At 40.3% G+C, this 26,346-nt stretch overlaps 1 protein-coding gene across 3 annotated transcripts; it reads right to left on the bottom strand.

Annotated features, from left to right (window-relative positions):
* Positions 1-793: 793 nt before the first annotated feature.
* LOC127446132 (separin-like) lies at positions 794-21,967 on the bottom strand. 3 transcript variants are annotated; one of them, XM_051706807.1, is made up of 32 exons: positions 21,816-21,967; positions 21,389-21,488; positions 20,555-20,860; positions 19,702-20,439; positions 19,527-19,616; positions 19,330-19,441; positions 18,840-18,967; positions 18,481-18,674; positions 17,892-18,134; positions 17,667-17,811; positions 17,413-17,578; positions 17,155-17,291; positions 16,896-17,030; positions 16,619-16,735; positions 16,146-16,314; positions 12,938-13,066; positions 10,517-10,673; positions 10,256-10,365; positions 8,237-9,423; positions 7,659-8,076; positions 7,436-7,576; positions 6,870-7,083; positions 6,538-6,731; positions 4,948-5,075; positions 4,659-4,781; positions 4,389-4,532; positions 2,918-3,082; positions 2,621-2,725; positions 1,979-2,094; positions 1,811-1,894; positions 1,555-1,719; positions 794-1,409 (listed from the first exon to the last, which is right to left on the bottom strand). In XM_051706807.1, the coding sequence occupies exons 2-32, from the start codon at positions 21,467-21,469 to the stop codon at positions 1,208-1,210; spliced, it is 6,543 nt and encodes a 2,180-aa protein (XP_051562767.1). In that variant the 5' UTR covers positions 21,470-21,488; positions 21,816-21,967; the 3' UTR covers positions 794-1,207. The 3 variants fall into 3 exon arrangements, 2 of the variants coding, with proteins under 2 accessions (XP_051562767.1, XP_051562768.1); XM_051706808.1 differs by lacking the exons at positions 10,256-10,365; positions 10,517-10,673; XR_007898153.1 differs by lacking the exons at positions 794-1,409; positions 1,555-1,719; positions 1,811-1,894 and having other exon boundaries at positions 2,621-2,742.
* Positions 21,968-26,346: the final 4,379 nt, after the last annotated feature.

Raw genomic sequence — 26,346 nt, 5'->3', positions numbered from 1 at the left:
TTATTCACTTACCCTGATGCCATTCAGATGTGTATGTATGACTGTCTTTCTTCAGCAGAACACAAATTAAGATTTTTAGAAGATAGAGCTCTGTCAGTTCCTTATAATGGAAGTACATGGGTGCCAGCACTTTGACGATTCAAGTCACATTTAGGCAGCATAACAGTAATCCACATGACTCCAGTTGATCAATGAATGTCTTCTAAAGTGAACTGATAGGTTTATGTAAGAAACAAGTCGATAATTAAAACATTATTAACTTTAAATTGGAGCTTCTGTCCAGGGCTCTGATGCAGTTTGATGTGGCCGAACTCTCCCATGACATTCATTCTTCTGTTGTAAATAAGCGCCGCTTCAGAGTTCTCACGTGAACTTGCCAACACGCTTATGTCACACTTTGCATCAGCTGCTGACAGGAAGCATTTTAAAAGTTAATAACATTTTAATTAACTATTTATTTTTTACACAAACATATCGATTTGCTACAGAAGACATTCATTGATTGACTGGAGTCGAGTGGATTACTTTTATGCTGCCTAAATGTGACTTTTGGACCGTCAAAGTGCTGGCACCTGTATACTACCAGAGCTCTATCTTCTTCTAAAAATATTTGTGTTCTGTTGAAGAAAGACAGTCATACACATCTGGGATGGCATCCGTGTAAGTGAATAATGAGAGAATTTTCATTTTTGGGTGAACTATTCCTTTAAGGAATCCATTAGATGGTGAGCTATAGGGATTTCTCCCACTGCTACACATTATGAAGTTGAAAATAACTGCCATTGCAAAGGAATATGTTATAAAATCATTTTATTTCAAAGCAGTTTGGCATTTGATACAAGATAAACAGGAAATAAAAATGTTAAACAATGTATAAGAATGTTTATATCAAACAAAAAACAACAACAACGTGGCTTAAAAGAATTTCGATGTAAAATGTCTCAAGTATGAGCAAACAAAATCAGCAATTGCTAACATGTCTTAACATTAAAACAGCAAAACACAAATTAGATTTAGTCCTAGAATTAACGCACTGTCATTTATGTTCCACCAAAAAAATTCATTTTCATAAAGCTTTATCTCTATGTTGGAAACAAACCCTGCGATTGACTTAAATTAAACCTTAAATAAGAAAAACAAATTGGTGCATTTATACAATACAATTTGGTAAATTGTCTGAATAAACGTTAAAATTGAAAAATCTAGGCTAGCAAATATACACAGGCAAACCATATGCAATCGGTGCAGCACCAATTATATGTTTGAGGTGTGTGGCATTACGTGATTGGGCTAAATGCTCAAGCAGGGAGGAGCCAGGGCCAGCAGAAAGCCAGGACTGGAGCAGAGCTGATGTGAAGCGATCCAAATCACGATCCGTCACATCCCACAGGTTACCGAGCACTAGTGGGCTGGTGCAGAGAAAAACATGACCATTCAATGATAAAAATGAAGCCTATTAAAAAAAATCTTAAAAGAACCATTTTGAATTGTAATATCTACATTCTAATTCACAATTGACTTGTTCATGTTTTTGTACTAAGATGTGTACATTACCATCCTGCGGTCAGATAGCTAAGGATGAGCCCTGTTCCTTCCTGGTGTCCAAGTACACTGAGAGCAGCACTACTGCAGCCGAACAGCAGAGCCACGGCCCGCACAGGCCCTTTCAAAACCCTTTGAGCATCTAGAAATCGGGCTCCTGCACCATGCCCTATGTAACTGCGCAAGGTACAGATACAAATTGTCAAGCACATATCCTGTTGTCTTTATTTTTAACTCTCTAATAAGGACCTTTACCAATTTTACTCACATATAGAGGTCTTTAGTGGTCACAGCCTCTTGTAGTTTATCTGGATCAGGAGCGGTTCCACAAACTCCCTTCCATGCCCGCTCACTGGCCAACCACAAACAGGAGAGGAGCCATTGTTAATAGCTACACAATTGCATCCGTGTGTGAGTGAATGCATTTTGAACTCACCCAGTGAACCATTCTTTAAAGCGCTTCTCAGTGTCAGGCAGGTTTCCATCTGGGTTCAGCACATAGTAAACTTGCTTAGGGTTCACACCACAAGACAACACACAGCTAGACTCCATCTGTGAAAAAAGAGAAACAGAATAAAGGCATAGTTTACCAAAAAATGTAAATTCTGTCATCATTTACACACTCTCATGTCATTCCATACACATACCTGTCTTTCAGGGAACACCAGGAGTTATTTTGGCTTCTCTTTTCCACAGAATGAAGGGAATAGAGTGAATATGAAGGGGGCTGTCAAGCTCCAAAAAAGCACCATAAAAGTGGTCCATATAACTTGTGTGCTATTTCCAAGTCTTTTGAAGCCATGTGATTGTTACACAGCTTTGTGCGAGAAAGAGACGGAAATATAGCTCTCAAATCTCATTTGCGCTTGTGTAAATTCAAATACGGCATGTGTCAACAGCATGAAACATAAGTCACGAAAGACGTGAGAACCAATCGAAAAGATCAACCAGGACTTTCAGCAAAATTTGGAACATGTAAATGATGTACATTTTCATTTCTAGGTAAACTATTGCTTTAAAAATAAAGCTTTATACATGTGTAGTAAATATGTGTGTGTGATTCCACTCCAGCACTTACCTGTTTCAGATGACTGTGTCCTAGTACTGCATGTAAAGAGGGCATGCGAGTGACAGAATGTGATTTCAGACAAGCAATGTTCTCCCATGGCAACTTTTGCAAGTACTGTAGAAACACAAAACCTTTAGAATTTGATAAAAAAAAAAAAAATTAAAAAAAAAATCCCATCAGATGTACCAAATTGCAGGACGATCTCTGCCTCTAAAAGGCAACACAAAACAAAGCTAAAAATGATAGACAGATAGTCATGTCACATTAGCAACACTGCATTTTTAACATAAGGTTATGATAGTCTACCTTGTCGAAGATCAGAACCGTATGTCCCTGTGGTTCCTCCCTCCCTCTCAGTTTAGTAACACCCCCCTGCAGAAGCTTCAGGAAGTCCCTGTCCTGCAGACCTGTCCCATCCACAAGAGAATGCAAGTCTGGCGGGAAGAGGAGTGGAGATGCAGAGAGAACCACCTTGATAGAGAGAAAGTGATGGAGGTGAGGACATGTGATCTCTAAAATATTAAGCTTTGACAATATTCTTCGAGGTGTAATATTTATCTAGACTCACAAACAACATAGATCCGATAAACCCTTTAAGCTCTGAAAGTGTTTTCAAAGATTTCCTGTTTCAGTGGCATGCCCAAAACTAAAGGCTTATAACTTTTAATAAAGAGGGTCAATTGTATGGTATCATTTTAAGATTTATTTTTCTAATTTGACATTATATACCTCTGAGTGTATATTAGGTAGCTCCGAAAAACTGCATTTGATTTGTTCCCAATCATGTTAACTGTAACTGAGTAAAATTTTGTGTTAATACAACAAAGCAATCAAAAGTTATAGCATTACAAAAATAATTTATCCCAGTGTCCAAAAATGTCTCCAAGAGTCTGAAAGCCTCTCCAAACAAATAAACATAATAATTGTACATAAGAACTAATTACACATGCAAATACAACAATGACTAAAGGTATGCTCTCTCTTCAAAGCATGCAGGCATGAGTAACGATATCTAATTCAGTTCCATTCTGTCATTTGAGCCATCGAGTCTGTGTCATGTATTTGGTGCCATCTCCTGGTGGCCATATGTAATTAGTGAACAATCCTCTCTGCCCATATTTGGATGACTTCCACCTCTGGTTGCAGCGATTTGAATCCTAATATCATTGGTTTAGTGTTGCATGACTCTGGACAATGTAATACATAATTTCCTATGAAGTCAACTGATCCAGGAAAGCTAACGTGTTTTTAGCGAGATGCACATTGTGCTTTGTGTGGATTATCTAATGATCTATACATCCGATTACGTTGTGTGTGGGCTCGTTTTAACGGGAATTCCCTCCCCTAAGTAATGTTATGTTATGGATATTTTATGTTCTGTTTATTTTTCGTGAAGTTATAAAATGCAGCTTATAAGCAAAACCTGTTTTACAATAATATGTACAGTGCAAAATTATTTAGAAATTATCCAAACGGAAAACTTCAGATTTGTCTGCAAATTTCAAAGCACTTGTTCAGTTTTGATTATAATGCATTATAAAATAGAGCTTCTAAGCTTTAAAACGATTACTATTTTGTGTTGGTCAAGAGTGTAGTTATTAATATTTTGATCATTATTTTTTTCTCAGAGGGCCTGCCGGCAGGGCAATCAGAGCTTAAAGGGTTAAGCTGATCATTAGACAAATATGAAAGATACATCTCACCCCAGTTTTAACTACCTATATATACTCCTAATGCAAAGTAAGTACAGATGCTGGCACAAATGGGTGAAAAATACCTTGAGCATGTCCTGTGTGATCTTTGTCCCTTTTAGTGCCTGTTGGAAGCACTTAACTTGAACGTCCAGCTCAGGGTCAGAGGTCAAAGGGAGGAGTAAAGTTCGCCACACACCTAAAGTATCCTGCATCTCCTTGAGCAATTTCTGATAGGCAAAAACATGCATCATAAAGACTATCAGAGCAATGGTCATTGTCAATTCAACATTTGTTCCCTCTTTAAACATGAATCATTTTCTAATTCCACATGTCAAACAGATCTTGCGTCTCACCTCCACACGTGCATCCAAAGCCTTCCGTCCCTCCCACCACTGTGATTTCTCTGCCACCGCGCTCACCTCCTTCTGCCCCTTCAACACTCCATCCACCTCTTCCAGCAGCACGGCAACGGAGCGCTATAGAATTACAAAAACAACCCATGCAATTCACATTTGTGCAAAGTGGATGGTTCAAATCTCTTAGTTGTGCCACCTAATTAAGACATATGCCAAAGCACCAAAGGTGTCAGAACCCCCCCCCCCACACACACACACACACACACAGTTGCAAACACATCTTTACCTCTCTGTCTGCAGTAGGGATTCTCACAGTAATTGGGGTGGAGTCTCTCTCCAGTCGGGTCAGAAGAATAGTGCTGCCAGTCTCATCGGGATACACGCCCGTGAGTGTGAACATGCACACTGTTATTCCTATGGCAACAACGCAAACTATTACTCTCGTAATACACACCGGCAAGGTTTAAAATAATTTATTTAGCCTAAACTGCCAATGGAATGTGAATTGAGAAAATGTTATGATCATAAATATTTTTTACTTGCATTTCATTAAATAATTTTGTTGCTTCTATAACAAAGAAATTATGTAGCTGTTTTTCCTTGTATATGCAGAAAAAAAAAATCATACATAAGTCTCTCAACTCGGCTCTATTGTTCTTTCATTGCAATTAGAATCATGCATTATTTTCTAATTCCTATACAAAGTAACCGGCCAGCATTTGGTGCTTGGCGAGCGTTACATTTGCACCCTGCATACAAGTCTGTATGCTTTATGTAATGATTTGGGTTAGCGCATTTCATTTAGGGATATGCACAAGTAATCGATTCATCAAGTACTTGTTCAGCTTTAAATATTTGACTAGTAAAAACACTACTCCAATTTTTCTATGTACCTTTATCTGCCATGGACAACACTGAGGGTGCTTTCACACTTTGTTCGACTGCTTGGACTGAACCAGAGTTCGTTTCTTACCCCCTACCCCTGCTGGTCTCTGTTCACATCATCTTATTTGGGTCCGAACTGTGGTCCGATTACGTCATCAATGCGAACAGTTTTATCACTGTAACTAGGTAACAACTCAAAACGTCAGCTTTACTCTGTTTAGTGAAGTATTAAAGTATTCTTTGGATCTACCACCAAAACTTTACATGCACAGAACGACACATGCATTTGTCTCTCGCGGATGCATTGAATATGCAATGATGTGATGAATTGGCGTTTGTCTGCCGCGAGCATGCGGCTGAGTTGCAAGAGATGTTTAGAATATGAGCTGCTCTCTGAAGGCGATTTATTTGGAGACAAGCAGGTATGAGAAATGCATTATACCATAATAATTGCGATCAGGAGCCTGTAAAGACGCGAATTATATGTCATCAGAAGCGGTTCACTTCTACAATTTGGTACACTTGCATTTATATGAGCAGCGAACCGTACTGGAGTTCACATGAACCGTAACCCAGACCACCTTTTCAAGCGGACTCGGGTTCAGATCCCGGGTGTGCACCAGAGTTTGGAAAACAGCGTTCACATGATCCAAACAAACCGTTAGCGCTCCCAAAAAGAAAATTATGCTATTATTTAAAGTGGCTGTATCACTTCAGAAGACTTGGAAGACATGTTTATACATGTGAGTGCAAATGTTTTTTTTTGTTTTTTTTTAATCTAGATCTTGTTTATGCACAGTGCTAATTTTTTAATAAGAAAAACAGGTTACAAAGATGGTTGAACTTAAATTGTAAATTTCAAGTAATTGTTTACTCATTTTTTTGTATTAGAGTACTAGACTACAAAATTACTTGAAATGCCCATCCCTAATTTTATTAGTTTCATCTGACAATTTGTCTTACAAAATACACTTCTAGATGAAGTCATTACCTGCTGGCAGATCTTTAAGCTGCTGAGTGAACTGCTCTGTGTGCATTAGAGGGAACTGTGTTGGATGTGATGAGGTGAAGGAAAAGATCTGCTCAAGCGCAGAGAGTTTTTGAGACTTTGTTGCCCCAGATGATTCCTCCAGACTCAGAGCACCAAGACCCTCTGCTACATCATTACAAGATTTCTTCAGCTTCCTAAAGAAATACAGATAGAGACAGAGAGAAAAAGAATAAAGAAACATATTATAAAAGTCTTGGTAGAAGTATTTTTATTGAGGGGGAAACTGGCCTGAGTAAATGTTTGCAAATGCTTCCTAGTGGTTTGTGACATACCTGAACTGGCTAACCACATGACGGGTCATATGGTGGCGAGTGGACACCCCCAGTGACTGTGCATGCAGCATTGCTGTAGTGGTGGGATCAGTCTGGCCGAGTGACTGAGCAAGCAGTGAGCAGACGTGGGGATAAATTGAGGGAGGAGGGAAGTGGTGGAGGAGGAGCCATGAGGAACGAAGGTGCGACTGGACCACCTCTACTGACAGGTCAGCTAATAAGCACACACAAAAAAATTACTTATGCATTAATGTTAAGACATTCAGTACAGAACAAAACATTTCAGACTGTCCGTCATTTAAAAATTACACATCATCCGCCCTTTGAATGTTGAATGTTTTATTTTAGTTACCAATGAGAGTACTCTGTTACCCTGTTTAAATCCATCCTGCAGATTTTCACCCAAAATAAAATCCAGATAAAGTCAACTCAGAATAAGAGAAAAAATGTCTGCAGGTTTTATTTGGGCCAGGTCTTTGGTCTAGGGTATCTATATGCTCTTTAATGGCCATTTCACTGTTCTTTGGCCATTTTCTTTTTTTCCAGATGAACCATATGCGTGTTACCTAGAGGTGCAGGAGCGTGTGGTAGGGTTGTGTGAGCTCCAGGACCATTCTGTCCAGTCCTCCTGAGCTCACTGAAACACTCCCGTCTGATATCAGCAGCCAGATCTCTCCTCAGGACCTCACAATCAGCATCTGGGCTGCCTAGAACCACACACACAAAATCAATTAGTCCAACCAGCCTCTAAGCAATTATATCAGTTTTGTTCTTCATACACATACATACCTGTGTCTTTCATCTCTGTATCAGAACCTCTAAGCTCCTCCAGGCTGATATTCAAAAGAATCTCATCTTCATCCTCTTTAATCATTCTCATCCTCTCTGGCTCCTCTGTGACCTCTGAACTCTGACTCTTCTTTGGCCGCCCCCTCCGTGTGCATGCAGAAGATACACTAGTTTCTTCCTCAGAGGAGAGGCGGCTGGTGGAGGGGAGGGCTGTGGTTTTCTTACTGGCTCGGGACCTTCGAGGAGGGTCTGGTTTCACAGTGGGGTTTACAAGAACTTTGCTATCACTAGGGTTGGAGTTCAGGGCTGGCTTAAGGGTGCGAGGGGTTTTACAGTTGGAAGAGTTTTGCTTTTTCTCAGACTTCTCCACTAGAGCAGGAGGTGCGCTTTCAGCATCACTCTCATCACTGAACTCAACCTGAGAAAGGAGACATGTTACAAGGTTTTGTGACATATGAAGATATATGTTTTAATCTGTGTTGTTCGGGTCATTATTTTTGCAATTCCGTGATGGTTGCCTAATCAAGCACCACAAATCTCACGGTTTCTTATAAGTATGAACTATGTATTGGTCAAACCTTAAAGCGAGAGCGCGTGGTTCGTTTAGGTGCAGCAGGCACGACCACAGGTTTCTCTTCTGCAGGAGAAGAATCTGTATAAACCTCAAATGCTCCCTTTGGGGCGGCTTTTGACTTTATGATCCCTTGACGGCTGGCAGGCGTTAGCGAAGGTGCAAAGACCAAAATCTCAGGCACCTCATTGGTGAAGTCAAATGCTCTTAAGTCACCAATGCTAGTGGAGACTGATTTGGGCCGGGAAGTCCTTGTTGGTTTGGGGGTTTTGAAAACCATTGAGGATTTTGTGATGGTAATTTTGGGCACAGAGTCTTTAGCCTTCTTAGAAACTAAAGCGGACACTTTGTTTTTTCTTCTTTCGGATGGGACGCAGTCAGGTTGGTGTTTAACACCTGCCTCTGGAAGTTTGTCAGAAACGGGGCTGTTGGCTCTAAGTTTCAGTTCGGTTTTAGGTTTTATTTGTGGTTTAGTCTTCAGTGGGTTCCAGCCCCAGACACTGGAGAACAGTTCTTCAGGTGTGCTCTGTTTTTTCATGGCCAGTGCCAAGAGGCAGGCCACAGCTTTAGACCCCAGCAGAGCAGCTCTTATGGGTCCAAGCTCTGGTGTCATTGCCCCTTTAGGCTTCACTGCCTCCAATCCTGCTTCTATCTCCTCCCACAGGGCTGCATCTTTCCATTTGTCTCCAGTTCTGAGAAGCTGAAGCACAGTTCCCAAATGCATTCTGCCCAATTCTGCCTGCAGTAGTGTTAGCCCAGTTGACTTTTTAGAAGATACAAGAGTTGCCAATTTGCTTTGGAGTGTAGCTATGACACCACGGCAACGCTTCCTGGCAGAAAGGCGTAGTTGGCGGGACACCTCTTGGTCTAACTGGAGGTCTGCCTGTATCAGCGCCCAGTGGACACTGACTCGAGCCAAGCCGAGCTCACTGCAGCAGGAACAGGAGCAGGTCTCTGCATGGGTCAGACAGGAAAGCCCACGCTGGCATTTGGGCTTTAAAGGGGGAGATGCTCCTTGGCTTCCTAATCTAGATATGGCCTCCACAGGCTCCTTGCGAAGGGCACGAGTGCTGAGGATTCCACTCAGATCCTCTTCTTCTTCAGGGACATCCCCAGAGGAAGAAGGGGCAGCTGGCCGGCCTTTGCGAGGTTTTATTTTCACCTCGCACTTCTGTTGTTGCCCCTGGCCAAAATCTACATGCAGGTGAGAGGATATAAAATCATGTTAAAACTGTCCTGTTATATGTTCACTAAAACACCCATCAATAAATGAAAAACTTAAAAGGAATCGATCCGCACCTTCACCCATATTTAAAAGATTATGGCTACAGAGAGGTTTCAAAGGGTCTAGCCTCTGGGATTGTCATTCAAAGAAGTGTAATCAAAGACCCCATTTACACCTGGTATTATGATGCTTTTCAGGTGATCCATTCACATGCGGTCAACGCAATTTACAGGTTTAACATTTTTGGTGATCGGATCTTAAAACCCACATACGAATGTGGACAAAAACGCATGATCACATTGCATTTGAGGTCTAAATGCTGATCTGTCCTGTATGTGTCCCAGCAGCAGTGAAGCTCCACCCCTCACCTGTCAATCAACTGTTGCGATAAAACAAGAGTTTAAACTTTGCCGGTTACGAGCGCTTTAAAATCGGAAAATCAGAAAATTAAAAAAACTCCACAGATCTTCTTCAGTGCGTTTGATATCGACACAGATGAGAAGCACGAACATCGAAGCCCCTTTAATACAGGTAATATACTAAAATATCAAATAATTCTGCTCAAAATATTGCATTTGTGCTTGGATTAAATATCAGATGCATCTGGGAGACACAGCATGCTGTGTTTTGCGCATTCTTTGTCTTTTATGACCCTCCCCTCCAAATCCGAACACAAGCAGTCACAGGACACACATTTAGCGACCAGGTGTAAACAGCGATGCTTCTCACCAGATCGGATTACCCAAAGTATTGTAATATCAGGTGTAAACAGGGTCAAAGTGGCTCTGACTGCATCTTTACCTGTGCACAGATCCAGCAAGTTTCTAACTTGCTCCAGGTCTAAAACACTGGCTTCAGTAGCTCCCTTCATCAATTCAAGTCCTGCTTTCAACACCAACAGCTCAGCACAGCTACAAACACAAACAAATCACATCATGTGTGAATACAACAGCACAACCACACACAACCACTGGCATCCAAAGCACATATTCAAGCCTACTTGTGTTTACTCTGAACACATTCTGCCTCTTTCTCAATCACAGATGTGAAGTATGTACTTACTGGCTGAGGGTCTGCAGTTTGGTGGCCAATTTAAGAGCCTCCAAACACTGAGCCTTAGCTTCATGAACGGCCCCACTGCTGCTCCTCACAGTCACCATCCTCTCAGAACACACTAGCACCTCACTAAGTAACAGCCATTTAAACACAACACTGTCTCCTGCAGAGAAACCACACCCAGATAGTTTCAGGACTTACAGTACATTATTTTCATGTGTTCTCTAATTACTCCTGTTTGAAATAAATTGAAATATTCCAGGTTACTTTCAACGTCTTCAGCTATGTCTATTGACAGCATATGTGGTATTCTGTCAATTACCACAGACAATAATCTCTGTTAGGCTTCCATAGAAGGTGTTTTACTTAAAACACATTACCATTTATTTTTACAAACTGTGGGAGGAGTTAATGGTGCACTCAGTAAGATTTAAGCTGGCTCTTTATCGTCCAATCGGTCCCAGTAGTACTTGTGGTTTTGGACTCTATACTGACACCCATCATCCTGGATACTGGAAGTTTGTAAACACTACCGCTTTACACTGAATGTGTTTGTTTATCTTCTGTTTTGTTACTTTTAGTTTGTGTTTTTGTCCATCTCATACTGCACACATCCCTATAATGGACATTCTTGGATTTAATCCAAACAAATGCTTGCGCGTTGTTGCGTGCTGGACTGTGACCGTGCAGCCGCGACTTGATCGCAAGCTCTCTGCCGGGTGACCACTGTGTGCTCGCACTTGCCGTTTCATATCAGGCTGTTTATCCGTGATTCAGGCCGTGAGAGCTGCAGGACGTAGCGGTTTGTTTAATGACTCCTAATTGTTTGGACATTTTATATTTTCACTTGTATTCTGTTTGGACTGTCTGTTGGATCACAGTCCTGCTGATACCATCAAACTGGACTATGTACTGTTGACTGGCTCTGTTATAGTCTGTAGTAAGTATATTGTTTTTGTTGTTATATTGTTTAGTTTGCTTTTGTTTTGTTTAAATGTACTTTTATATTTGAGCATTGGCTGAAAACACTATATAAATTAAACTTGTTATTATTACCTTCATTATTAGTGGTAGTAACTCAAGTCAGTTGCTGAGTTAGATTTCAGAAGACCTACGATCAAGAATTGTTGCTTTGCATAAAGCTGAAAAGGGTTACAAAGTTATATTGAAGAGCTTAGATATTTATCTGCCCATAGTTAGACAAACTGTCTATAAATGGAGATGATTTAGTACTGTGGCTACTCCCTAGAAGTGGCTGCCCAGCCAAGATTACTCAAAGGGCACACTGCAAAATGCTCAATGAGGTAAAAAAGAACCCTAGAGTGACAGCTAAAGATTTGAAGGAATCAGTGGAACTGGTTAACATCTCTGTTCAGGAGTCTACTATACGGAAAACATTAAACAGCCATGATGTCCATGGCAGGACATCATAAAGAAAGCCGCTGCTTTCCAACAAATACTTTGCTGCGTGCCTAAAGTTTGGCAAAGATTACCTTGACACACCACACAAGGCTACTGGGTAAATATTTTGTGGACTGATGAAACTTCGTATGGCATAAAAAGGGCAACGCATAATAACAAAAACCCAATGGTGAAGTACATCGTGTATCGTGACCACTTGCCATCATCAAGGGAAAAATGAATTCCCAAGTTTATCAAGATACCCTACAGGATAATGTCAGAGTTGCTGTGCGCCAGCTGAAGCTCAGTAGTAGTTGAGTGATGCAGCAGGACAATGACCCTAAACACTGACGTAAATCCACTACAGAATGGCTTTAAAAAAAGAAAATCCACCTTTTGGAGTGGCCCAGTCAGAGCCCAGGCCTTAACCCAATAGAGATGCTGTGGAATGACCTCAAGAGAGCCGTTCATACCAGACATCCTAAGAATATGGCTGAGTTGAAGCAGTTCTGTAAAGAAGAAAGGTCTAAAATTCCTTCTGAATGTTGTGCAGGTCTAATCCGCAGCTACTGGTAATGCTTGGTTGAGGTTATTGCTGCCAAAGGAGGACTGACCAGTTATTAAATCCTAGAGTTCACTTACTTTTTTCACAGTACTGTGAAATTTAAAAAGAGATTTGTTCAATAAAGACATGAAAGATTGTAACTGTTTGTGTGTTGTTAGCTTAAGCACATTGTGCTTTGTCTATACTTGTGACTTTGATGAAGATAAGATCACATTTGATGACCAATTAATGCAGAAAACCAGCTAACTCCAAAGGGTTCGCAAAACTTTTCTTGTCACTGTATTTCTAAAAAATGCGATTCAGTTCTGTGTAAAAAAAAATGTAATAAGCAAAAACTTACTGCACCTTTAAGATTATGTTCTGTAGTTACTGATAGCAGGCCACAATGCTGCTCGAGTTAGATTTAACCTGGCATTGAACCTGGAATATTCCTTTAAATTCTGAAATCGTCAAATCTGTACCTTGATCTACAAAGCAAGTGTCTGTGTTTGGTCCAGGGGCTCCGTAAAACCCGTTGCCCAGCAACATCATCACCAGGCTGCACAACAGCTTTAACCCTTCATACTGAGCTGTGTCTGGAGTCTTCAGACCTAAAACACACACACAATTCACTACATTATCAAACATGGATTTGTGTACATTAGGGTTGAAATGATTAGTTGACGCTATCGACACTAGCCTAGTTTCCATCCATTTTTCTCGCTATTTTGTTATCGACAAAGTGAAGAAGCGTAAAAAAAAGTTTGGGAATTTTGCCGTCTTCTGCCCATTTCCATTCAAATGGCCTTTTAATGATAAAAATGGTTAAAATGATGACGTTATGCCTTAAATTTTTTTTTTTAAAATAGCATTTTCACATAAGTTTTGGTTTATCACAAAAGAAATCTGCTCTTAAGCCATTTCAATACAGAAATGAGCGTTTATCGGGAATTGTGCACCTTTTGACTCCCAGATGTCCCTAATCTTTTTTCCTCCGAAGTTTTGGTAAAATGGGGAGAGTACTGAGACAATTCATTGAAATTAGACAGCTTACTGTCATTTTAATTTCACAAATAAAAGCAATCAGAAGACGGAATTGCAATCAAAAGGGAGAAGCTGCCCTTCTGATAAGACTGTAATATTGGTCCTGGTGTTGTGCTTATCGCAGGTTGCCACCGGTTCCGACCCGAAAGCAAATCGTCATGGCCCTGTTCAAGCTGGCAACTGCACGAAGTAGTGGGGAAACTTTCAGTATTAGTACAAGGACCATCTATTGATGTGTAAATGCTGTGAGCACAGCTATTAAAGAAAAATTGATGTGGTTTAATATCAGGGTTTACATATGATACATTCCTGATATTCAATAGGCTATTTTGAACAATCATCTAAAGCATTGCCATCACAACTGCATTATGTCCCATATATTTGTCCAGCAACTTTTAACGACCAACTGAGCTTGAGTGTCATCTAAAATTAAGTTTAGCGTCATAATGCAATTTACATTTTCAGAAGAAGCTCAGCAAATGCGATCTGAGGTAAAAAGGGTTAGATTTAAACTATTTAAAAGTTTTAAAATGTTCAAAAGCTAATTTTCTAAAAGTGAACTCAGCATTGGACAAATAGTTCTGATAGTTTATAGTCTTGAAAAAAGTGTAGAACATTCTGAGGATGTCATTCAGCCGACTTTTTTCATCTACAGAACAGGGTAAGGCTAATTTAAGTTTGTGTAAAGAAAAGGCAAGTATATAGATCTAAAAATATAAAAAAAACAACAAAAAAAACATTTCGTTTGTTAATTATTTTATTTAATGCTTTATTCGTTTGGTAATTTAATACAGGGAATTTTTTCAAAAGTAAGCTAAACAATAATTTAATAGAATGTTGTTCCAAAAAAGCACACTGATGCTTTTCTCCTAGTATTGTGTATTTATTTTTAATTAAAAACATCTTTGTGCACAGAAATGATGTTTTTTGTATTATGGGCTAATTCCGTGACTGCCGTCTATTATTTTGAATGGTGTGGAAAAGTAACGTTAATAAATAAACGGATGAATACCGCGATTAAATTAATCGCAAAGAGTGGCCATTCATTTGTTCTCTGTGCACTCGTCGATGTGCATGATAAGAGATATTTGTGTTGGCACTCGGGGAAGTGTCATGTTAAGTCGTTAAGATCAATCCATAATCACATACAATAAATTGGCTTTCAAGGATGTATACCTTGTCGTCATGATTAACACAGGCTAACGATTGGGGTAAATTCTGTCATGTGACACTACCTTTTTGCGTTAATGCCAATTTTATTGACAAAAAGTGTTTAATTCCAAACCAGTTTTTCGCGACATTCGAAGAGTCGACAGAGTTTATGCGCTAGAGTTAAACGGAAAAATATTATGTCGGCACTTGTGAAATTTTAGCGATAATTTGCATTTCCATCAGCTTTATTTTGATGCGCTAAAACTTTTTTTTTAAATCCTTGGATGGAAATGTAGTTACTGTGGACAATAAAAAATTGTCGAAAAAATTTTTAGTTGTTGAATAGTCGTTTGATCAGCTTGCGCCTGATTGAGGAGAGGAAGACGACAACTCAGACACACTCTAAACAGCTTCAGGTGATGTAGATTGCAAAGTATGGAGAATGATACAAAAATACAAAATAAGTAAATTCAGAAGCACTCTCGTTGTGAAATGAAGCGGAGCCGGAATTGCCGTTCCGCTTAAGCTAAACTTGCGTGTCGAGCATCTTTAAAGGAAACACCCCGGCGTTATATCTTTAATGCATCCTTTATTAAAGTTCAAATAATAAGGAAGTTTTTGCCCCATGTACTGCATCAAAATACATTTTTGATTTGTTTTGGCCAGTTTTCCAATCTAAATATCTAAAACTCCTTTAAATTAACATACATTTACTTTAGGAGCTTTACTGCAGAAGAACGAATTGTTATCTGAGAATGTTGAATATAATATAAAAAAAATTTAAATATTTTAAAATATCTAAAAATCCTTTAAAAAAATAAATAAATAAAAATGATGCATTCACCTGAGAAGCAGCATATAAGATTGAGTATATTTAGTCTTTGATGCACTGGCAAAAGTATAACCATGAAAAATACACTTATATTCAAGATCCATTCTCTGAAAGCAATTCTTAATATCTTATACTGTATGTTGCTTCTAAAGTAAATCTTGATTTAAGGATTTTTAGGCAATTATAAATAGAAAACAAGACAAACACACTTGATAATAGGAATTTTTGCAATGAATTTTTTACTTAATTATACATAATACGTTTTTTTTTTTTTTAATTCAGTGAATGTCATTTAGAGGTATTTTTAAAAGATGATTCTGTCCTCTTTTTGTTAGTAAGCACATTTAATACAACCTTTTAACTCGCCGCACAAGCTGAATAGTCGGTTAAGAGCTAATGATTAATCATTGCAATAATCTCCCGAATAGTCGAATAATTGTTAGATTAGTCGATTTTCAAAATAATCGTTAGTTGCAGCCCTAGTGTACATGCGAAATGCAACACTTTTGCCTTAGTGTGACCAAGTAAGGTGATTTTTTTTCCTTGTCGTCATGACAGTTCCAGTAAGAAAACATGGTGGGCTTAAACTGCATGAGAATTACACAGGATATAAATATTAGTGGTATCTATATGTAAAACACATGTTTTGGATGTTAGCTGACCATGTTGAATGATGCATTGACGTAGCTGTAAGTCCAAAGCCTGTGTGTCCAGACTCAAGTATTCACTGGCTGTCTGCAGTGCTTGTGCCCTGAGCAGGTACCAGCTCTTAGAATGATGCTGACCAGACTCCTTTATCACCTCCGTCAGGCAGCATACGCCTCGCTCAACCTGTGTGAGAGATGACGATTGTACTGTTATAAAGGTTTGTCAGTGCTGAGCTTTAAACTAACACTGAACAGCACAAATCAATGTGTTTCACAATTGCAGAGTGGAGGCAGATCAGTGGTTCTGTGAGCAAGTATACAAATTATAACTAAAAGGAGAGTTCACAAAACATAAACCATGGATTAAAATTACTGACTTATAGAGGACTTTATTTTACTTGTTGTTAAGCTCATAGCTTTAGAAAGAAAGAAAATGAGAGATTTTCAACAATAAATTTTCCACATACATCTATTCGAGTGAGTGGTACCTGTACTAAAGCGAAGCAGATCTGTGCTCTCTGCAGCATAGCTGTCATGGAGATAACAGACATCGCCTCTGAGCTTGGATCAGAGGTCCAACTCTGTTCTGCTTTTTCTAACTCTGCCTGAAACACACACACAGAGACAAAGTTCTGGCATAAACATCTTTTAAAGTTAGATTTTAGTATAAGGTGCAGTACAGTAAGGTTTATAACTGTCAAACAAAGAGTATGTGTGCTTCATAAATATTCTTTCAGCATCTTCTTCAGCATAAGCAGAAGTTACCTGTGCAAGTTGAGGGGAGCCCAGATACAGCAGGATCCTGGCAGAGTGGCAAAAGGCACTAGCACTGTTCTGGGCATCGCCAAGACTGCGGAATAGGGTACCAGCAAGCTGATATCCCTCCAGAGCTTCCAGATGCTAACAGAGACAGACACCAACATGAGTACAAAACTAAAAACACAACACATTTGAACAGGCAGCACACCTCTAATATTCAAGTTTAACATGGACTTGAGCTTGCGAGTAGACTGATGTTACAGACCTTGCCCATAAGTGTGTAGAGGGCAGCCATTAGTGTGATGGAGGAGGCTGTGAGTTTGGGGTCTCTTACTGCAGGCACAGACCCCCTCAGTAGACTCCTCCATAGAGACAAACATCTATCCAAAGGCTCACTCAGCTCTGACACATACACACAACATCATCAGTCATTGAACGATCAATCAATACTTATGCATAACAGATACATTTCCGATTAAAGCCAACATTATCAGTCTCTGAATGCATTCTTTGTGTGCCTCACTGCTATGGCCCAGTAGATTGAAGCGGAGTCCATCATAGACCAGCTGGCTTTCTTGTGATTTCTGTTTGTCCTCATACTCCAGATCATTAGTGGGAACAGGATCCATATTCATTGCTGTTTTACTCTCCTCCTGCACCGCACGCAATCGCTTCTCTGTGTCCACAGCCTGTAATGCACACAAAGCTGTTTAGATGAAGCAAACATACAGTATACGTATAATGTATTCTGGGTATGCACATCGCCAAGGTGCTGACCTCCTGCAGATTGGACTCAAGAGTGCAGATGTAGAGCCAAAGGGAAGCCTGTGCTTTCTCATCCTTCAGCCTATCAGTATTCTCTGCTGTCTCTGGCTCCGCCTCCAACAACTGCAATGCCTCATGGGTGAAGTCTACCGCTGAGCTGATGTCAAGAACAAATTTTAAAGTCCCATTTAAACTATAAAGCATTCTGTTTGTGATCTGGTGTTTGTGTTAACCCACCAGTCAGTCTGTTGGCTGAAATCCTGGTAACATACAACCTGTGCCATCTCACACAGGTAAGAAGCCCGTCTCAATGTGTGCGGGGTATCCTCGTGGCAGATATCTAAGAGGTCACAGAGTGTGTTGTAGCGCTCCTGCGCTGTGTCTCCCGTCTGCTCCTTATACACACGCAACTCCTCCTCTAATAAACACATCAGCACCTCCTCATCCACAGACACTTCGCCCAAACCATCCCTCAGAGTCCTGAACAAAGGAAAGATATCGTCAGTGTTTTCTCGCAGACCCTTTCTTTCATGGAACACAAAGAGAGATGTTTGGCAGAATTGTAGGGAGTTGGGACAGACAGCCTCAGTCCCCATCAACCTTCCTTGTATGGAAAAAAAATACAATGAAAGCGAATGGTGACCGTGCTGTCATTTGGCCTAACATCTCCTTATGTGTTTCATGGAGGAAAGAGTCAAAAAGATTTGGAACAACAAGAGGGTGATGACCCTTTTGAGAACTGAGAATTGTAATTTTCTCTTGAATGATCCCTTTAAAGTGTTTTCGAGACTATGTCTCTCCTTTATGATGGCCAAGTGCAATTTACCTCAAGCGTGTGTCATCCTCTCCTGCTCGGGCAGCATCACACTTGGTTTTGACCCACAGTGACACAGGTTCTGCAAGATGATCCAAAACCTGTGTGCCCAAAACCAGAATCCAGCGCACAACCCAGTCTAGAGCACAATCCAGCTTACCCCCACGCCTACTACACTGAACCACCAGCATGAAACAGCGATTCACCTGAACACAATCATACATCACAAATATACAGTCTTATATTGTAGATTATACACTTTCTTTAAACATAACTGTACAGCATGAAAAAGTCAAAGGGTTTCAAAACAGAGAGCAAATGCATACAACAGATTTATTTCTACAAATAAAAAGAGAAAGATGCAGTTTTACCCTGTCCACAGGCAGAGAGGGTGGGCAGTCCTTAAACAGCTCCTGACACACAATCACAGCTAAACTAAATGCTCCGTCATACAACTTCCTGTTGAACAGCTCGTATACCACATTATTCACCACACACACTAGAGGGGAAGACAAGGACTTAGAGTTTCTTGAATCACTTCAGTCATTATAGTGATTTTACCAACGTTTTACGAGTGTCTTATTCATAACACAAAACAAGTGCTTAAAACCCCTTAACCTGTGGTAAATATGGCAAGACGACAATGTTCAGTAAATACATTTAACAATAACCACAATAAACATTTATTCTGTAGAGATATTGGAGACATGTAGGCACATTCAAATTGAAATAACTTGACGTGCAGTCCCTGGTGCATATATATCAACTATTTTACAACTGGATGAAATGAGCTCATCTAATCGGATATCAGAGTCAGATCTTTGCATTTTATAATAGTATGCAGTCTTCAAGCAGATGTACCTGCTTTAAGTAAAAAGTTGTCATTGTTAAGTGCCCGCAGTTCAGTCAGCATGCGTCCTGCTGTCGCCTGGCAATACAAAAGCACTCTGTCCAGAGTATCGCCTGCAGACACCTGACCACAGGACATCAATACTGGCTGACACGTTCAACATAATATGCCATAATTACTGACTCATCATGACAGTGTATTGTATTACCTGATATGTGTGGAGACTTTCATATGTGCTAATGAAGCCTTGGTAAAAACTGAAACATATGGAGTACTGCATTTGCTGTGAAAATGAGCCCTGGAACACAAACATGCAAAACATTAAAGAAAGTCACAAAATACAATCTCAAATCAATGAATACCTATTAATTACACAGTCTTACCTTTTGCCATGTGAGCAGAAGGTCCTGATATTCCTCCAAGAAAGAAAAACATGTCAGCAATGTAGCTATGCCCATCCCTTTACTCTGGCCAGCCTCCAACGCCCAAATAACCAGCCGACATGCCTCCAATAGGGCATAACACTCTGGGGCAGACATGGCACTGGGCTGACCTCTGAGGATGAGTGCACATTCGGTGAAAGCCTTACTGCACTCTTCTCCAGAGCCTAATGCACACTGCAGCTGCACTGCCCGATCTGCAAGACTCAGAGCTGAGTGCAGCCCACCATTATCCTTGACGTCATTCAGAACTTTACGCAACAGCCCAAGAGCCTCCGCTGAAAACCGACTCTTACAAAGCTGTTTGCACACCTTAAACAACACCTCACACCTTACAGGCAGCAAGGAACACATCAATGCAGAGTCTGGCCCTTCAGATGGTTTGATTAAAGGGCTGAGGATCAGTTCTTGTGATTCAGAGGTCAAAAAACTCACATCATCGTGAGTTAAACTCCCACATGATCGTTCATACTCTCCGACCGCCTCCTCCACAAACAAAGGCACTCTGGATGGGGAAGAGGCTGAGCTGGACTCCTGCTCTAAGAGTCTGAAAGTCAAAGCTTGTAGCTGACAGCGGAGTTTGTCTCTTGGAGTGAGGGCAGAGCCACGTGCACTGTTAGAGAGGAGACTGTTCCACAGCACCGCAAAGCAGTTCCGCACCAAAACATGGAAGTCATCCGTCTGTCGACAAAGCAATATAGTCAGAGACCTTATGAGGTTCTACAGTCAAAAAGTACTTTAATATATAGATACTAGAGATAAACCGATAATTGGTTTGATCTCAAGCATACTGTACCTCTGTAGACAACTGCTTCAGTCTTCTGTACAAGAGTTGTCCCAGGCGACAAGCAGGGCCATGAGCTTCAAGTGTGGCAAGTTTCTGTAGGATGTGGAACACTATTTTCTCCAAATAAAAGGGGTTGCTATGCATCCCAGACTCCTCTAGCAATTCAAACCCCCGGACGGCCAGTTCTACCAAGTCCACTAGCTGCTCCAGATGAGCAGAATCCAGCGAGCCACTGCACAGCCGCTGGTTGCATGCTCGGATGATACGATCACACGTTGTGCGGCCATATAGACCAATGCCATCATCCACAAGTTTCTGAAGCAGAACAGACACCAAGAAAAGTTCCAGCAGTATGCAACATATATGGGTTGTTGACATTATATACATGTGGGAAGTTGGCATGTCCTGCGATGTGACGTACTATATTTCATATATAAATATTTTAAACAAGCATTTTGCTAATTCATTTATAATTGTCATCCATTGCATCTTTTATGAACTTGCACTGAGAGACATGTACATGTACACTTAAAATGTATTTCACACTGCAGGACCGTTATAACGCAAGACGAAAAGATTATTAAAAACTGTGATAAATCGAAAAAAATGGTGTACAGCTACAGGACCCTCTGTTTCATAGATTCATATAAATTTGAACCTAAAAAGTTGTGGCTGATTAAACAAAACAAAAAAACAAAACAAAAAATTCCATAAAAATAAAAATAAAAATCTATAGACATGTTATGCACCACCTCCCCACAGCTAAATGAAACCAAAACGGGTTGTTTCTCTCTTGAAAGCGGTATCTGTTCTAACTTACATATTTAAATATAATTACTTTACCTTCAATTCATCGTGAAGAACTACAGTGTCCTTTACACACGACAGATGTTGGACATAATCCTCTGTTCTTAAGCACTTCATTTTGTTGTCACTATTGTTTCTGCAAAACAAACTGCTTGTTAAGGACAAATATTTCATCTACTAGAAGTCAGACTGACAAAAATGTTCATATTACCCGAATCAGTTGATGCGCACAATATCGCTACACACGTAACTTATACACTGCACAAATGTGGGCAGTGTGACAAGTACTTAATCAATTTAATACTTTGAGCTAAATTTGATGCATTAAAGGCATTTTATATTTCATTATCAACTGCTGTCTTGGTTCAGTTATAAACAATTACAAACTAGCATGTTAGCTAGCTAACTCAGCACTGCTTTAATCCACATTCCGTGTAAACAAACCAGTTAACGTGCCACTTACCATACTCGGCTAAACGGACAAATATGAAGAAAAAGCTACTTTATTTGGGTGCTATGAAATGCCCCATGGATATCTACTATAATTAAATGTAGATGTCAAATTTTATATAATCTCCACTCGCGTATGGACGTTATTTTGTTGACAGCTGCGGAACGGTGTGTGAAGTCGCGCACTTGTTTAAAATACAGCAAAGCCTATCGGGAGACAGCGATGGCGTCATGGAGTATGGAGAGAATTGACTATGGTTATTGTAGTTTTTAAAGATTCTGCATTGAGACGGTGCAGTCTTAAAGCGATAGTTCACCCAGAAATGAAAATTCTCTCATCATTTACTTGCCCTCATGCCATATAAGATGTATATGACTTTCTTTCTTCTGCTGAACTCAAACAAAGATATTTAGAACAATATTTCAGCACTGTAGGTCCATACAATGCAAGTGAATGGTGGCCAGAACTTTAAAGCTCCAAAAAGACAATAATGTCATAAAAAAAAAAAAGTAATAGATTTGACTCAATGTTTTCTGAAGCAATCCAGTTGGTTTTGGGTGAGAACAGACCAAAATATAACTCCTTTTTCCAAACCTCTTCTGCCATACATTCCCTCGCATCTGTATATAACAGATTTGTATTTGGATATTGTACATACAGTACTGTGCAAAAGTTTTAGGCACTTGGGGAAAATGTTGCATAGTGAGGATGTCTTCAAAAAATAATGCCATAAATAGTTTTCATTTATCAGTTAACGTCATACAAAGTCCAGTAAACATAAAAAAGCTAAATCAATATTCGGTGTGACCACCTTTGCCTTTAAAACAGCCCCAATTCTCCTAGGTACACCTGGACACAGTTTTTCTTGGTTGTTGGCAGATAGGATATTCCAAGCTTCTTGAAGAATTTACCACAGATCTTCTATCTATTTCGGCTGTCTCAATTGCTTCTGTTTCTTCTTTTAATCCCAGACTGACTCAGTATTCAGTAGGGGGCTCTGTGGGGACCAGGCCATCTGTTGCAGGGCTCCCTGTTCTTGTATTCTATTCTATTCTAATCTTTTCTATTTACAAAAGAAATGTTTGGGAGTCTACAATGTATATTTCCTACTGACACATTAAAGCTGAAAATATAAATAATCATCTTAAGACAAATGTTTTTGTGAAGCATCTTATGTGCCTAAGACTTTTGCACAGTACTGTATATATATATATATATATATATATATATATATATATATATATATATATATATATATATATATATATATAGTATTATTGTGTATTTCAATATATACTTATATTTTCTATTTGCTTTTTATTTTTATTCTATTTTTTATTATCTCTGTCTTGTTGCTGTGTTGTTTGTGCACTGGAAGTTTCTGTCACCAAGACAAATTCCTTGTATGTGTAAGCATACTCAGCAATAAAGCTAATTCTGATTCTGATTCTTCTTCACTGTACATCTTGCCATTGCAGTCTCTAGGCCGCAGATGGCTGCTTCGGTGTGGAGCTCTCTAGCATTTTTGTTACTTTTGTTTGTTTGTCATGTTTTTTGTCCCTCTTTCCCAATCAGTTTCACCAGGGATAAACCGCTGAATATTCGGCAGAGCATACCTGATCATTTTTTGCCAGTGTTTGATTATTCAGACATTTTATTAGACATTTTATTTGGAGGTGCAGTGGTGCTCTACAAGCGATCCAAAGATGCAAGCGATCCAAAAGACTCGGATCGAGTCTTCATCTGGTGAATGTCCGCTCCCTCACCAACAAAATGGACGAACTGCTTCTGCTCACTCAAACAAATAAGGACTTTCTAACTCCGCTGCTCTGTGTTTCACAGAAACCTGGCTGAATGAAGCCATCCCGGACAGCGTTTCATCTGCCGGGCTTCCAGCTGTTCAGAGTGGATCGCGTTGTGGAATCATTGGGGAAAACATGGAACATGCTTTTACATCAACGAAAGTTGGTGTGCAGATGTAACAGCGTTGAAGAAGCTGTGCTGTCCTAATTTAGAAGAGCTCTTCATTAACTGTAAGCCTTTCTACTCACCGCAAATTTTCCTCATTTATTCTGGTGAGTGTTTATATCCTGCCAAGCATGCTTGAACGTAGCATTGCAACAGCTGGCTGATCACATCACAGACATGGAGCAACAACACCTGGACTCACTTATTATTATTCTGGGAGATTTTAATAAAGCTAACCTCACACATGAACTGCCAAAATACAAACAACACATCACATGCCCCACCAGAGACAGAAATATATTGGATCACTGCTACACCACTGTAAAGGATGCATATCGCTCTGTCCCATCTGCAGCTTTAGGACTCTCTGATCACTGTCTGGTTCAACTTCAAATGACCTACAATCAGAAACTAAAATCAGCAAAGCCTGTAGTAAGGACTGTAAAGAAATGGACCAATGAAGCAGAGCTGGAACTACAAGACTGCTTTGACTGCACTGATTGGAGTGTTTTTCAGGCTGCAGCCACAGACCTGGATGTCACGAGAAGCAGGGAATGATGGAGGCTCAGGACCCAAGAGCAGAGTTCACAAAAAATAGGAATTTATTTATACAGAAAACAAAAGACAAAAATAACCAAAATCCCACGAGGGGGAAAACACAAACAACCCCAAAGGGGAAAAAGGCAATCCAGGCTGGGGCAGGGAAAACTGGTTGCAGGACTGACCGGACCGGGTAAGAATAGGGAATAAACATAAACACGAAGCAACCAACAGGGACCAGCCAACAGACAAGACCGACTGGATAACACAGGACCGACTGAATACACAAGACGAACTGGCACTGGACAGCACACACGAGGAGACTAAAATAGGGAGAGAAATCAACAGGTTAACAAGACAGGTCAGGTGTGACTAATAAACTAATAATAAGCAAACAAGGATGCGGGGTATGACGTAAGACAGAGAGACATGTGGCTATACAGAAACAAAACAAAGCCACATGCTCTCACAAGACAATAAAACACCCGAATGGCATGAGCGCAGATAGCCAAGACAATAAGGCAATATACGCCCATGCCAACTGACAAACAAGACGAAAGAATGCCTAGCAACGCCAAAGCGATCCCACGCATTCTCACACTAAACGAAACCTGAGCATACATTGCGAGGCAAACGCCACATGATTCACACAACAGGTGACAAAAACAAGACAGGACACCTGTGCAAGGGTTTGGCCACACACACACCCGACACCTTAGACCGAAGTGAAGAAAAACCCAGACTGACAGAGTGACAGGACCATGACACTGGATGAGCTCACAGATACTGTGACATAATATATCAGTTTCTGTGAGGATATGTGCATCCCTACTAGGACATTTTTATCATTCAATAATGATAAACCATGGTTTACAGGAAAGCTCAGACAGCGTTGTCATGCCAAAGAGGATGCTTACAAAAGTGGGGATAAAATATTGTATAACCAGTCCAGGAACACATTGACTAAGGAAATCAGAGCGGCTAAAAGAAGCTACTCTGAAAAGCTGAAAAAAACAGTTTTCAGCCAACGATCCTGCATCTGTGTGGAAAGGCCTGAAAAGCATCACCAAGTGCAAGACACCTCTGTGCAAGAGTTTGGCCACACACACACCCGACACCTTAGACCGAAGTGAAGAAAAACCCAGACTGACAGAGTGACAGGACCATGACACTGGACGAGCTCACAGATACTGTGACATAATATATCAGTTTCTGTGAGGATATGTGCATCCCTACTAGGACATTTTTATCATTCAATAACGATAAACCATGGTTTACAGGAAAGCTCAGACAGCATTGTCATGCCAAAGAGGATGCTTACAGAAGTGGGGATAAAATATTGTACAACCAGTCCAGGAACACACTGACTAAGGAAATCAGAGTGGCTAAAATAAGCTACTCCGAATAGCTGAAAAATTAGTTTTCAGCCAATGATCCTGCATCTGTGTGGAAAGGCCTGAAAAGCATCACCAAGTGCAAGACACCTCCCCCTCGGTCTGTAGAGAGACAACTAATGGCTGATGAAATGAATGTGGTCTACTGCAGATTTGAAAAGCCCAGTCTCACACCACTCCCCTGCTCTGATCTTCACTTCACACACCAACACCTCTTGGAACCCCCCTCCTCCCCCTCCTGCTACTCAGTCTGCACTTATTATCTGTGAGGAGGATGTGTGCCGGGTCTTTCGGAAACAAAAGACTAGGAAAGCTTCAGGCGCAGACGGTGTTTCACATGCCTGAATGAAAGTCTGCACTGACCAACTGGCCCCCATCTTCACGCAGATCTTCAATAGATCACTGGAGCTGTGTGAAGTTCCCTGCTGCTTCAAATGCTTCACCATCATTCTGGTCCCCCAAAATCACAGGACTAATGACTAAAGACCTGTCGCCCTCACGTCTGTGGTCATGAAGTTGTTTGAGAGACTGGTTCTGGCCTACCTGTAGGACATTACTGGACCCCTGCTGGACCCCCTTCAGTTTGCTTACCGAGCAAACCGGTCTGTGGATGATGCTGTCAATATGGGACTGCATTATAT

This window comes from Myxocyprinus asiaticus, chromosome 9, assembly GCF_019703515.2.
Source record: "Myxocyprinus asiaticus isolate MX2 ecotype Aquarium Trade chromosome 9, UBuf_Myxa_2, whole genome shotgun sequence".
Classification (NCBI taxonomy): Eukaryota; Metazoa; Chordata; class Actinopteri; order Cypriniformes; family Catostomidae; genus Myxocyprinus; species Myxocyprinus asiaticus.
This window is presented reverse-complemented; position numbering and strand designations above follow the sequence as displayed.